The following is a 14,102-nucleotide window of genomic DNA, read 5'->3' on the forward strand; positions in this document are numbered from 1 at the left end:
GTTTTACATGTACGTCTAACTGCAAAAAAGCAAATACGTGGACTTGAGACATATCTAAAAATATAATCTGTTTAGTATAAAAAAGATAATCTGTATTGTATAAAATAAATATGTATTGTAAAAGGGAATGGTAGGAGAGATAAACAGGAAGAAAATTAGGAGAATTTAGATAAATTTTGAAGGTACAATACCAAATAGACTGATTGATCAAGACAAAAGAGGTGGAGGACGCCAAACCGGAATCAAGTTAATAATCATTTAGTAGAGTAAAGTTGCAAAAAAATATTATTGAATTATTCTATTTTTTCTTTTAATTTAAGTTTCCTGTGTTTAGGACATAGCGTTTTTGTATCAAAGCTCATTTTAAACTTATCGAACACTTTTAAATCTATATTAAGTTTTAAAGTCTATATATATACCTGGCATCTTTTTTATTTGACAACTATTTTTGAAATTATTTGGGTTTATTTTCATTTTCCCCATGTTTTGTATAAACCGTTGGATATCAAAACTAAGTTTTGTGTGCTACAGTATTTAGAATTTGCTTCAACCTCTCATATATACATACATCTTGCAAATTTTGTATATAAAATGCATAAATTTGGCATTGATCTTTTATGTCCTGAATGCTCTAAAATGTTAGCGTAAGCGTTTTGCAATTCTGACAACCACCAGACTTCATCTTGACCAGTAACGCCACATTTCCGGGGACAATAGAAATATGTAGGATTCCAGGTGTAAAAAGGCGGAAATTTACCAGGTGGGGGTTCCCCTGTCCACTGTAAATATCAGGGTTACTGTCTTCACATTACTGGTGGGCTCTTATATGCTATGACTTCAAATCAGCGATTGAGGAGATGGAGTCATTGGTAACATATAGTGAAATAATTAGTGGTGTGAAACCTTCAAACCCCACCCATAGATTATACCCGGTTATCTCCCTTCATTAAATGACGCCACTTCCTTTGAAAACAGCATGGTGGTGAAAAAGCCAGATTTGTAAACATGAGGCTAGAAAAATGTTATTTTTGTTCATCTACAGTGTATCCTGGACATGGTGTTCATTTCGTGAGAAACGATTGTAAGGTATGGTTGCATTGATATAGGTTAAACGATGTAAATTTACTTCACTAATGACAATTATGTTGAGAGGGTTGATGTCTATTTAGGTCAATGTAGGTTGGAAAAGGATAAAGTTTATAAACTCTTTACACTGTGCGAATACGGCGCTACTCGTGGCCACTCAAAGAAGTTATTAAAAAAAACATGTAAAAAGCAGAAAACCCTAAACTACTTCAGCAACAGGGTGGTGTTAAACTGGAACTCGCTACCCGAATGTGTGGTTTCAACCCCTTCAGTAAATAGCTATAAGGACAGGTTAAACAAGCACTGGCGTATAACGTAACCACCCCTGAAATTTGAACCCTCGTTCAACTAACCTGGAACAGTAAGATCAGAAATAACACAACAAGTACATGTAGAATGTGCGAGTTCCAATCCAGCTCAACTGGGAAACTACGTCATAAGTATTCCACAAACTGTGTATATAATATAACCATAGTAGAACTATTGGACTATCAGTTAATTGATAAATGTATTACAGTCGTAACGTCTACCTTTCTCAGTAAAGACATATATACCCCAGTTTTTTATGACCAACCTCGACACTATACTCTGAGTATACATTAATTATGTATTTTAGAACTTTTTAAGTGTATACACAATTTTGCGATTATTTTTAAGTGTGTGTGCAACCGGAACGAAGTCGCGAAGGACAAACATTAGTTGTGGGAAAACGGCAAGATATACATCAAAGAAGTCAAATAAGACTTATATCAATGTCTTCCAGTGATTCCAGGTTTACACCAACTTCTATGGTTTACGGACTGGGGACTCCATCGATATCATTGTTGGTGATTATATGTCCTCGAGGGTCCTGGCGCAGAGTCTTTAAACGGGGGTTATTTTTTCTGTGCGATATTAAATAAAATGTTAAAACCAACAGTGTGTTTTAGTCTGAGAAGCGTAGCTGCGATCACAGGGGCTCAGTTTCGGGTTTTTGAGTAACATATGACATCAGTAAACAACCACAACACTATAAATTAACCCTAGTAGTGCTGAATTGTTTTATTTTGGCTATGTCTGAATGCTGAATTGTTTGGGAAAAAAATCAAAAATTCAAAAAAATTAAAAATGCTTTAAAATGTTTAAAACAAGTTTTACTACATGATTTTGATCATTTACTTTAGTAATATGTTATGGTTTTCTTCAAAATGAGGGCTCATTACCACAAGGAGCATTTTCATTTGTATACATGTACTTGGCCATGAAGAGGATGATTGGTGTACATTATGTACCAGCTGGTTTTTTTCCCAGAACATCTCTTCTTTTTATATTGTTATATATATATATATGTTGTAAACAGTACAATTCCAATAAATAATTATTGATTTTGAGATCGATATGGGAAATGATGTGAATTCGGCTCAGGTGTGAATGGAGATGGAAAATCTTCAGGACTTGAGAAGAATTTGTGTTGATGTCCATTTTATGCCATCTATTACAATATACTGGTACAACAAACTTGGACAAAATTTTTATAAACTATCATGAAGGCTTCAATGATGGCAACTGAAAGAACAATAAATCTGCAATAAACCTTCGGATTTCAAAACTTACCAAAATCCTTACAATACATTCAGAGACAATCAATTATCTCCTTTGTATTATGACTCGCACCAACATAAAGCATCTATAAAAAAAGATTCAACATTTTCCGAAGCCTAAAGTCTGTAATCATAACAGAGCTTATTACTTCCTTATGCATTCAAGTAGTATTCCATTAGGAGTACTTAGTAATATTGGGATAATTTAAGTTAAGGAAAATGCGTGATTATATTATGTCCCTTTATAAAATACTGATCTGTGGTTTGGTAATGTTTCAGAAGGCTGATATGGATAAAACTGCATTAGAGACATTTTGTAGTACAAACCTGCAGTAAAGGTCATTGTCACACATGATGCAGACCTTCAAAAATGTTTTACGTTCATAAGGACATAATAATAGTACTGATTGTACTTTGCTGTACTGTGTACAGCTGAAGTTTTAAACTGGAAACTCTGTAAACTCACTTACCTGAAAAACTATGCGAGATTCATTCCAATATGCCATACATTCGAACTTGTGAAAAAATGTCAACAATAACAATTAAACTATGTACAGTTTTGGTGAAGTTTAAAAGTCTATTCCTCCAGTGCAGACTTTTGGCGTTTGTATGCCAGCACATATTCAGACTTTGTGTGGAAAAGTTCAAAGCATGGCTCAATGCACAGTGCCACTTGACATTGTTTGCACTGAAATGAAGTTTCTCGCCCAGTTCGTTTCGGCACTGGTTCATCAGGATGAGAACTTCTGAATAACTCTGCTTCAGCAGGTCCACATACAACACATCGGCGCTTAGCATGATCTCTCTTTCCTGATGATGGCAAGTGGCAGATGAAGTGTCTTGCAGTCAGTCTTTGCAGAACTTCTGCGGATGTTCTTTTCCTACCCCTAGGTGAAGCACCAGAAATTTCTGAAGCAGTCACCAGCTGATTCACCAACTCTCTTCGAAACACTCTCTGCAGGACAGGTTGCTGACATCTTGTTTTGTAAATGATGTACGAATTTAGCACAGCAAGGCCAATTACATGAAAAAATACCTTTTTCCACCACTTCAAAGTGCGTCGTTCAAAACTTCCATATGCTACCATCTGGTCACATCGATCAACAGCACCCATATATTTGTTATAACTAAGTATGCAGTCAGGTTTCCTTATTTCAATTCCTTCCTGGTCTCTTTTACCAGAGTCTACCATGACACCTAAATAGATATTTACTGGAACTAACTGACATGTCACAAGATGTGGTAAGTGTAACAAAGTACACCGGTAGCTTGGAAGAATTAATTTTATATAGTCAATAACAGTGTATTAAAGTATCAAATCAACATGTACCACAATAGGAATGGAATTGGAAACGCAAAAATAAGGATATAAAATCATTATAATAAATGTGGCATTAAAACAGTTACTTTGGACAGTTAATTGAATAATATTCAGTACATCTTATTTATAAATACTTTTTTTCAAATATAATGAATTAATGTTTGAAGAATATATGAATGTGATGTCAACTCATCCGAGTAAGTTATAGTGTTCAATGAATGTATCGTACCTTTGTGTATTGTTGTAAGAAGATGTACATCCTTTTTGTCTGCGTACTTGACTGCAACAAGCATGTCATTGTTCATTGTGAACATCTCGCCTCTAATCAGGTTCCGGTTCTTTAGAGCCTGAGGAACACCACGTCTGTTTTTTCGCAAAGTACCACATGCCAAGGTTCCGTTGAGATACAAGGAATAGAATAAGTGTGGACTACTGAAGTAGTTATCCATGTATAAATGGTAGCCTTTGTTAAGAAAAGGATCAGCAAGACGCATGATTAGATCATATGTTGCTCCAAACTGACTTGGTGCCATATTCTGTCCTCCATGACCAGTGTATAATTCCATGCGGCTACAATAGCCATTGTCAGAGTCACACAACATGTAAACTTTCAGTCCATATTTAATGGGCTTGTCAGGGCTATAAACTCTAAAATGCAGTTTCCCTCTCCAGGGTATCATCCCTTCATCAATCGCAATGTTCTTGCTTGGATTGTAACACCTCTGAAAGTTAGAAAGGATCTCTTTGTACGGGTCTCCAAGTTTTTGCAAAGGAGAGTAGCCTGGTTGCCCTCTAGGAACTGACGCAGTATTATCTGCCAGGTGAAGTACACTTAGGAGTGATAGGAATCTATCTCTTGACATCACTGACCTGAAAAATGGTGTGTTTATCACAACATCATTGGACCAATAGTCCTGTATATCCATCTGCTGAACAAGGCCCATAGCAATCGTCATTCCGATGAAAGCTTTCATTTCTCCAACTGTTGTGTCTGTCCATTTCCGATACCGAGAGTGACTTGGAAGATCTGTGTGTGTTTGAATGTACGTGGCAGCATATCTATTGGTTTCCTCTACAATCATTTCAAGTATGTTGTCAGTAAAAATACACTCAAAGTAATCCAAATATGATAAGCTACCTTCTTCAGGTACTGGCAAGACTTCCGTGTTGATACCGGCATTACCGGTAAAAGTGAAAGTAGATGGTTCCTTGCTGCCTTCGACCCAATTATTGTCGTGAAATCCCGTTTCTTCCTCGGAAATATCATCAATATCGTTGATGTCAAAACCTTCAAATTCGTCACTATCTTCATCTAAAAATATTTCTTGGTAAATCTGATGATACTCCGGTAATACCTGCGCCAGCTCGCCGGCGTACTGTTGCCCCGCCATATTTGTTTACATTACCGACGAAGGCAGACACACTTGTATAGTATCATTCTGTTATATAAATCCAGCTACGTTATTTCCCAACATCATTAACCAATTAATAAATAAATAAAAATATCGTATGTAGATGTTTTGATCATTTATTAACAAGGACCAAAAGTTTTTCTTCCAAAATAGGACTAATCTACCGGCAAGTAATCTATCGTACACATAAAGTGGTGACGTAACCGTCGATCTTGCGCCTAAAACTCGATCCTCGTTTTCTTGAATATCTCACTAAATTTGGAATATATAATAATTTACACGCATCAGAACGATTAATAATTACCTTTAGATTTGAATCGATTTAGTCTCGCGGCCTGACATCTGTTAATTAATGGAAAATTCAACCAGTAACACGGAACTACTCCGTGCACCTGTCATTGGTTTTCTGCGCACGCTGCACTGAAAACGTTACACATGTTTCCGGTGACGTAACGATCTATAAAATGTCGCGATTTCCGGAAAATCTTCCGATTTGCAGGGATTTTCCGGCCCCTATAGATTATGCCAGTCACTACAACTTGTTTTTCCAGTGTGACCGGAAAGAAAATATACGGGACTATCTAGGTATCACATCCTTTTAAAATATAGATCTCAATATATCATGAAATTTGATTTATTAACCAGGGAATACCGTCCTCATATCCAGAACGCCAAAAGGCGTCGTTAGCAGGACACTAGAACGAATATTCATACCCTGCCTACACTGCTCTCCGGCAGGGTATGAAGTCCCTCCCATTGCCGATAGTGTAGCAAGCCCCGATGTGATTCACATCGGGCAGTATTAGCAGTGGTAAAATTTTTCTCGGATAAAAAAAACCATGTAAATTGATGATTCTAGTATCTATGATGAATATTCAAGCAACAAACCTGCACATTACTTCAAATGTCTGACAATAAATAGTAAAATCCAAAACGAGCAAGTCACACGGAGATATCAGTTCAAACATACCGCCATCTTTGATACAAGTGTAAAGGTCAATTTCCTTATAAGGAAATCAAAATAAATTGATGCTAATGAGGTTTCCCGCGAGATTTCAACAGAAAAACAGATTCGGAGTAATATATCTCGGTAAAGAAGGTCAATTCATTCTGAAATTATTTAATTACGCAAAGTAAGATTCGCTTTCTTCACAAGAGTTACAAAAGAGTGGTTAAATATCTCTGATTATGTATTTATTTATCGTAGTAGCTTCATCCATAATTTTTTATATGGATCACGGGTTCCATATTTGGGTTAGAATCCTCGCGAGAGTTCTTCGAGAAGTATCATGGCGGATCACGGAGACAACTCCGAGCAGTATGATATCAGAATATGCGAATTAAAGATTTCTAGATTAGACTGTAGGCTAATACATTGCAAAATTGAATTAGAAATGTTTAATTATACGAACTATTACTCCAAAGTTAAACGATATCCGCTATTTGTAGCATTTTCGAGGTTCACTGTTTTGCTACATTACGAGCAATGGGAGGGAATCGTAGCTCTGACGACGACCATCTGTCAAAAATTATCCGTCCGTCGTCCAGAGCTACGTTATCGCAGCTAGCAGGACACCAGTAAACCGCCAAAAGGCGTCGTCAGCACGACTAGGGTTAAGTATTCGTATACATTTTAAAACCTTATAAAAAAATCGGGGTTATCGATGTATAAAAAAATGCCCCTTGTACTCGGTCTTTACAACCCGACCCGTACCCGGTTACCCGTTGGCTGTAGACTTGTAAGTTGTAGCCCTGTACGGACGTTTAGATAGAACAGGAAAGGCCTTCGATATTATGAACATGGATTTGTTTGTGTTAAATGAATACTTTGAATAGTTCTTACTTCTTAGTAGAACATTACTGATGAAGTCATGATGTGTACTGATGAAAAAACATCGTATTGAGTCACGCTTCAATCAAGGAAGCCATGTTGTTTGGTTGACATACGTGCAGTTTGTTTGAAATGACATGATGGAAGTGAGCAGTTCTATACTATCATTATCGTCCATGGCCTGTGCGAGGCTTGTGTATGGTTATTACAGTAAATGTTTATTTGATGTCAAGTTGAGGTTTCTCTAATGTGTGTGTGTTGTGCCTTGCGTACATTGTGGAGTTCAGTGTGTTACAAGAAAAATCTGTGTCGAGGCAGCAAGTTTCGCGGCCCTGAGAAAGTGTCAACAGACGATGCAACAATGTAACTGTTCATACAGGAGACATGTTTAGAGCACTAAAAACAATGTTTAATTATTTATATGTGATGACTCAAGTGTGTCAAAGATATAGTTCTTTGAAATATATGTGTATTTCGGTGAACTATAGTAGTTAGTACTATGTTAGTACAAAGTTTCGGGGTTCGGGTACACAATTTCAAACCGGGTCGGGATCAAAACCGACCCGTGACGGGTCACCCAGGTACTCGTTACAGCCCTATATATAACCCCAACTAAAGTATATTACTGTAAGTGGAGTAAACATATATACTGTATACCTAATTGGTCCAGATTATTTATATACAGCATTTACAGTGTGCATTTACCATAACCGAGGAACGGCACCTGTTTCACACGAAAGGTTGTTTTATAAATTTTTGTTTAGCATTGTCTGCCGAGCATGTTGCATGTTTTAAAAAATTATGAACTTTGTCTTGAAAATCATGTTTAATTTGTAAATTTACCTGCATCGGTGACCAATGCACGTCAGTGAAAACTCAGTTTATCATTTATTTCTTGTCTCGAAACTTCACAAGACACAATGATCGACAGTCGTGCGTCATCATCATGTGACTATAAACAGTTTCTCTATTCGACTGAAATCCCTGAGACAAATATAATGAAGTTTTGCAGAAACCTTCCAGAATTATGAATTATATGGTCCCCACTCCCAAGGGGACTGAGGGGGTCAAATTGACTGAAATTTCAATAATCATCTTCTCAGGACCAAAATAAGGTGGAATAAAATACTCTTCATAGATGGAAGGGTCTTAGGCTGCTCTACAAAAAAATGTGAATTTCATGACCATGGGGTCTCACGTTTGCCCCTGGGAAGGGGGCTAACTTTACTAAAGTTTAATAAATCCTACCTACAAATAAACCTTATTTTCTCTTTACCTGTTGTTATTTGTCCATTTTTTAGAAGTATCTAATGAAATTGTGTATTACATATATGTTGACAATGAGCTGTTGGTTTGAAATTCATGGCAAGTCCCCGGGAGTGTAAGTTATATGGCAGCACCAATTTGTCCAATATGTCAGATTTTTTGTCAAACAAACATCAATATTTGGGGAAATATTCTCTGTATTTATATTGGGAGAGGTTAAATTATCTACTTAATGTAAATGACAACCAAGGAGAAGACATAAGTGGCCATGGCCTTGCAGTGCAGTAACAATCATCAAAAGTTTAGAAAGTTTTAATAGTAAAAAGTTACACTTCTATATGTGGTAGACAAATGAAATTAAACACAAGGCTAAATCCAAGAGGGTTGTCATTTCCTGGCCTCTGATTGGTCGAAATCTAGATATTATCCAATTTTGATTAAATTTGGTATATACCGGTAGGTACATCATCTGGGACACCGGTCACTCTTATAACCTCAGTTTCACATTTTAACAAAATAGCTGCCATTTCCTGGCCTCTGATTGGTCCAAATTTAGATATTGTCTGATTTTAATGAATGTTGTTATAATTACATCATTGTTGGAATTTGTTTTTCCCTGTTCGCACAAATGTAATTAAATCAAGATAATCATTCTACCTGAAAATCTTTGACAATCATAAAATAATGGCCACCAGCATGCAAACCTTTGATAAAAAATAATCAGAATTTTTTGTTTCTTTACAGATATTTCGGTTCTGCCGATCAAAATGCCACAAAGCCTTTAAGAAAAAGCGTAATCCCAGGAAGACGAAATGGACCAAGGCCTTCAGGAAAGCTGCTGGCAAGGACCTTGCTGTGGATCCATCATTTGAGTTTGAGAAGAGAAGGAATGTTCCGGTTAAATATGACAGAGAATTATGGACGACAACAGGTATAGAATTGAAATAATTTTGTCGGTCTTTAATGGTATGTGGAGTACCTTAGTAATTGACTCTATCAACTTCTGATCATTTGAAAAGTATGTTTTTTAAATGGTTGATTATAAACTCCTTTGATCAATGTATGAAAGTTTTTAGGTCAACTGAGACAAAATGCAAAGGCTCATATATATAGTGCCCTTTTGCAATGGCCTTTTGTCCCTCATAATGCATCATGTGATCGGGCTGATTAACAACTGTAACTTTCAGAGTTATGGCCCTTTCGTAGTGCCTTTGGGGTTTGTGCTCAAGATAACTTGAGTAGATAAGGACAGATTTTTATGAAATTTGCTTTACAGCCTATATCCATAAAATCTTGTATGAGTTCAACAATCAGGCAGACTCAACTGTTACTTTCGGAGTTATGTCCCTTTGTAGTTTGTATTGGCCTACACACTAACCTGAGTCGTCTTTATTGAACAGATTTTTAGATCATCTGAGCAAATTTAAGCTCAGTATCCTTTTCCAATCCTACTTCATCTGTCATCATGTGTTAATTTGTCCATCAGCCGTCGTTAGTTAACATTTTAACATTTTTGACTTCGTTGAAAAAATCCTGAACCAAAGGCCAACCAAAATAATAAATTATTTGGTCCCCAGCCCCAGTGGCCAGAGGGGCATGGGCTAAAATAAATTAAATTGATTGGAATGAAGAAGATATTAGTCATCTGATTGTAATCAATTAAGTGTGAAGTATTTGATATTTTAGAAAACATTTTTATTTCCACAGTAAAAGCAATGAAGAGGATTGAAGAAATCAGAGTGAAACGACAGAACCAACATATATTGAATAGGTAAGACTAACAGCCATTATCATAAAGAAAAAAAACTGATGTGCCTATTCCTCTGTCCCAAAACCATTCTGTCTGACATTATTCCTTTATGATATCTTGATTGGTAATATGTACAGTAAAACACCATTTACTCGAACCTACATTACTCTAATGCCCCGATTTGTCAAACTGTTTGTTTGGTCTTGACCACGCTCTTATATATTCTGTATAAATTAATCTCACTCCCAACAGTATCAAATAAAATGATGACACCTCCGTACAGTCCATCACCCCACAATGTACCTCATTCATTCTCACTTCCCACAATATCAAATAAAATGATGACACCTCCGTACAGTCCATCACCCCACAATGTACCTCATTCATTCTCACTTCCCACAATATCAAATAAAATGATGACACCTCCGTACAGTCCATCACCCCACAATGTACCTCATTCATTCTCACTTCCCACAATATCAAATAAAATGATGACACCTCCGTACAGTCCATCACCCCACAATGTACCTCATTCATTCTCACTTCCCACAATATCAAATAAAATGATGACACCTCCGTACAGTCCATCACCCCACAATGTACCTCATTCATTCTCACTTCCCACAATATCAAATAAAATGATGACACCTCCGTACAGTCCATCACCCCACAATGTACCTCATTCATTCTCACTCCCCACAATATCACTTAAGACAGCATCACTTATATAATTATAGTAGTATTGCAGTCTGTTCAGGTATTAATTAGATCATTGCATATCAGTTTTATGGAACATTGCAATGGAAATTGATCAGAGCAATCCTCCCCTAAAATTTCAAAACATGAAACATTTTTAGCTTGCTGGTTATGATTGAGAAACTGTAAGCTAATGCTGTATCATCGGCGTCCCACCCCACTAAAGTTTTTGGGGTAAGTTTTTGGAAAGCTTAAAAGTCCAAAAGTATACACCTCACAACCTTCTAATTTGGTTTGTACAACCATTAGAGGTCTAGGAGAGATATTATGTGACGTACAATTTCAAAACAACATGCTTATACATATACATTTACATAAAAAAAATGAGTGCAAAGTGTGATTGCTGCTACCGGTGAGCTTTCGCATTCATTGATTGTACTTGTTATGTTAGAAGATACATGTGGTGGACACCAACATGTAATCCATGACACCATTACCTGTGCGGGACATAAAGGAAAGTTTCTTTCTTAATCATAATCTCTGCCATTAAGCATCTTAACTCCAATCTTTGGACACATCAGTACCAACTCTTTTCCAAACGCATTCAAGATGACATCACGAGATATCCAAGCCACATTGAAACTCTCATAATAATGCCTGTCTGGGTCAATGTCAAGGTGTCATCGTCAATAATATACCAACACCAGCATTTAAACCACAGGCGATAAACACCCCAGCATCATGACTAATAATCTGTTATTGTATGGTTTAATACAGACACCACAGTTTTGTTCATGCCTGTATACAAAACATAAAAGATTGTCCACAATACCCAGGGTAGCAATATAAGATACACACAATCTTTCTGAACCTGACAGCAAATATTGCTGACAGATAGTTTGATAAATAGGTCAATTCCATGACTCTGTGCCTATACTCCCCTCACCACTATATAGTGGTCATAGCCTTGTAGAAGATTGAAAAATTCATGTTTATCTGTACAAAATGTTTCATATAGTCCAACTATATCATATCTACACCAAAAATGTTACTAGAGCAGGTCTATCAGTTTTTTTTAAGACCAAAAACACTTCATGAACCACATTTGGTCTGAAAAATTCTTGGGGGAAACTTCAATGAAAGTCAGATGACTGTTAAGGCCTCGATTTGTCACATTGTTTAAACTTGAATATTTATTTTTGACAGATTAAAGAAAGGTAAAGAACTGGAGAAGGCGAATGACATCAAGGAAGTCGAAAAGAACATTCATCTCATTCGATCACCAGCAGGTAAGACATTTTGAAATAAAACTATTTTTAAGACATGTCATGAGCAGATACCCTCATTTGAAGGCCCCTTTTACTTACATGTAATATATGTAGTAATATGTATAAATGCCCGTCTGTAGATTTTTCATGATACTTGGAAAATTGTCCATAGAATTCAGTGGAGTAATGCCAAAGAATTCTGAAAAATTTCATGGACATAGTTGACTTTTTCAAGGACATCTTATGACAATGTCTGCAGATACAAATCCTCCCGAGTCAGTTGTAATTACATGGATACATATCAGCAAAGTGTTTTAAATTCAGAATCCTCATTGGTAGGCAGTATATGTGCAACAAGTCCTGGCAAAACGTTTTTTGCTCTGTGACCTTGGTTGTTTACAAAAATTGTAAATTTCATGGTCCGAGTTTCATGTTTCCTACTGCATGAGGAGGGGCTTAACTTACTATAGTTTATACAGGAAAATCACAATTTTGAACATAATTTGTTTTATATTTTCATTCGAAATAATTCAGACTTGGTTAGAATTATTAGTATGTGATAGCAGTTTGATGGTGAGGGCTAAAAAGAGGTCAAATTGACTGAAATTTCAAAAATATTCCCAAGTCTTAGATATGGTAGAATCAATTACTCTTCAGTGATGAAAGGGTCTTAAAGTGCTTATGACTCGGTTGACCATTAAGGCCCATGGGCCCCTTGTATTCATTACATTTCTGTTTTTGACTGTATCATAGTATCACGTTATATAATTCTCCCATTTTGTTAAAATTTTATTTTTAAGAAATTATCTGATTTTTATTGATGCATATATACTTTGTATTCTTTTTAGCAAAGAGCAAACTTCTGGAGAAGAGAATGGTGCAAGTCATCAAGGAAGAAAATATGGATATGGACGAAGAATTATAGAGGAGATTTGGCATACATACTCATCCACCAACCCAACTGTAATTGAATTATGCCTGCAACTGAATGTATTCCGATCTTACTTTGTGATCAGCTTCTGACATTTATCTACCAGCTTTGTGACAAACATGTCAGTACATCACCACTATCTCTACTTGTTGAGAAACATTTGTTTGTGACACCTCTAAAACTGCGATAGTTTATCACACTATCTTCAGGCAAACATATTTCTCGACAGTACCAGGAACACAACATCACAATTTTGTGTTAAGATACGGTACCCCATGCTTAGTAAACATTAATAAATAAAACAAAAACTGAAAAATGACTGTTGTCTTTGTCATTAGTTTATTAGATATTTGTGAAGACAGCTTTGAGTTCATCTGGCTGAAAAGGACCAGATACTCATATACTAGAGAATAAGTCGTTTCATGTTGTCGATCATCTGTCAAATTCGCTTTTACAAAAAAAAACTACTATTCACAAACATCATTAATATGATTTTAAACCAATTTGCTAGAACATATATTCCTTGGTCTAGGAGTCTTCATGTAAATACATGTATATGCAAACATACTTATTTTGGCTTGCTTAACTTTTAATGCAAAACCAAATTAAAACAGATTAATTAGTAGAATAATAAATTAATTAAAGCATCAACAATGCTTGCCATAGAAAACACTGTAGATATGACTACCATTAGCGCAATTCACCTAGCGAAAATCACTGAAATAAGATGACGGCTAAAGATTAATAATAACCCGTGGCACTTTTAGTTAGGGCTGTTATTTGGTTTTCAATCCCAACTGTACTGGTCCGTTTGAACAAAACAAGAGGGCAAGAGGGCCTGTATCGCTCAAATGGATATTTCATTGATTATGGTAAAACACTTCCAACTAAACCCAAATGACCTTCACCTTAGACCTAGCGACTTTGATCTTTGGTCTGTTGACTCCTTGTTTAACTCCAA

General features: G+C 36.2%; 2 protein-coding genes across 2 annotated transcripts; one reads left to right on the forward strand and one right to left on the reverse strand.

Annotated features, from left to right (window-relative positions):
* Positions 1 to 947: 947 nt before the first annotated feature.
* Positions 948 to 13,461, forward strand: LOC117318434 (probable ribosome biogenesis protein RLP24). Its single transcript, XM_033873422.1, has 5 exons — positions 948 to 1,086; positions 9,241 to 9,427; positions 10,204 to 10,267; positions 12,149 to 12,231; positions 13,059 to 13,461. The coding sequence occupies exons 1-5, from the start codon at positions 1,006 to 1,008 to the stop codon at positions 13,133 to 13,135; spliced, it is 492 nt and encodes a 163-aa protein (XP_033729313.1). The 5' UTR covers positions 948 to 1,005; the 3' UTR covers positions 13,136 to 13,461.
* Positions 2,102 to 6,089, reverse strand: LOC117318433 (piggyBac transposable element-derived protein 4-like). The gene is made up of 2 exons (XM_033873421.1): positions 4,217 to 6,089; positions 2,102 to 3,863 (listed from the first exon to the last, which is right to left on the reverse strand). The coding sequence occupies exons 1-2, from the start codon at positions 5,376 to 5,378 to the stop codon at positions 3,244 to 3,246; spliced, it is 1,782 nt and encodes a 593-aa protein (XP_033729312.1). The 5' UTR covers positions 5,379 to 6,089; the 3' UTR covers positions 2,102 to 3,243.
* Positions 13,462 to 14,102: the final 641 nt, after the last annotated feature.

This window comes from Pecten maximus, unplaced genomic scaffold (assembly GCF_902652985.1).
Source record: "Pecten maximus unplaced genomic scaffold, xPecMax1.1, whole genome shotgun sequence".
Classification (NCBI taxonomy): domain Eukaryota; kingdom Metazoa; phylum Mollusca; class Bivalvia; order Pectinida; family Pectinidae; genus Pecten; species Pecten maximus.

Excerpts from the sequence above, each read along its gene's own strand:
- LOC117318434 (XM_033873422.1), top strand. The coding sequence starts at position 1,006 with ATGAGGCTAGAAAAATGTTATTTTTGTTCATCTACAGTGTATCCTGGA. Across the intron at positions 1,087-9,240 it reads TCGTGAGAAACGATTGTAAG|ATATTTCGGTTCTGCCGATC; the intron begins GTATGGTTGCAT and ends GTTTCTTTACAG. Across the intron at positions 12,232-13,058 it reads TCTCATTCGATCACCAGCAG|CAAAGAGCAAACTTCTGGAG; the intron begins GTAAGACATTTT and ends TATTCTTTTTAG.
- LOC117318433 (XM_033873421.1), bottom strand. The coding sequence starts at position 5,378 with ATGGCGGGGCAACAGTACGCCGGCGAGCTGGCGCAGGTATTACCGGAG. Across the intron at positions 3,864-4,216 it reads TCTTACAACAATACACAAAG|GTGTCATGGTAGACTCTGGT; the intron begins GTACGATACATT and ends ATATCTATTTAG.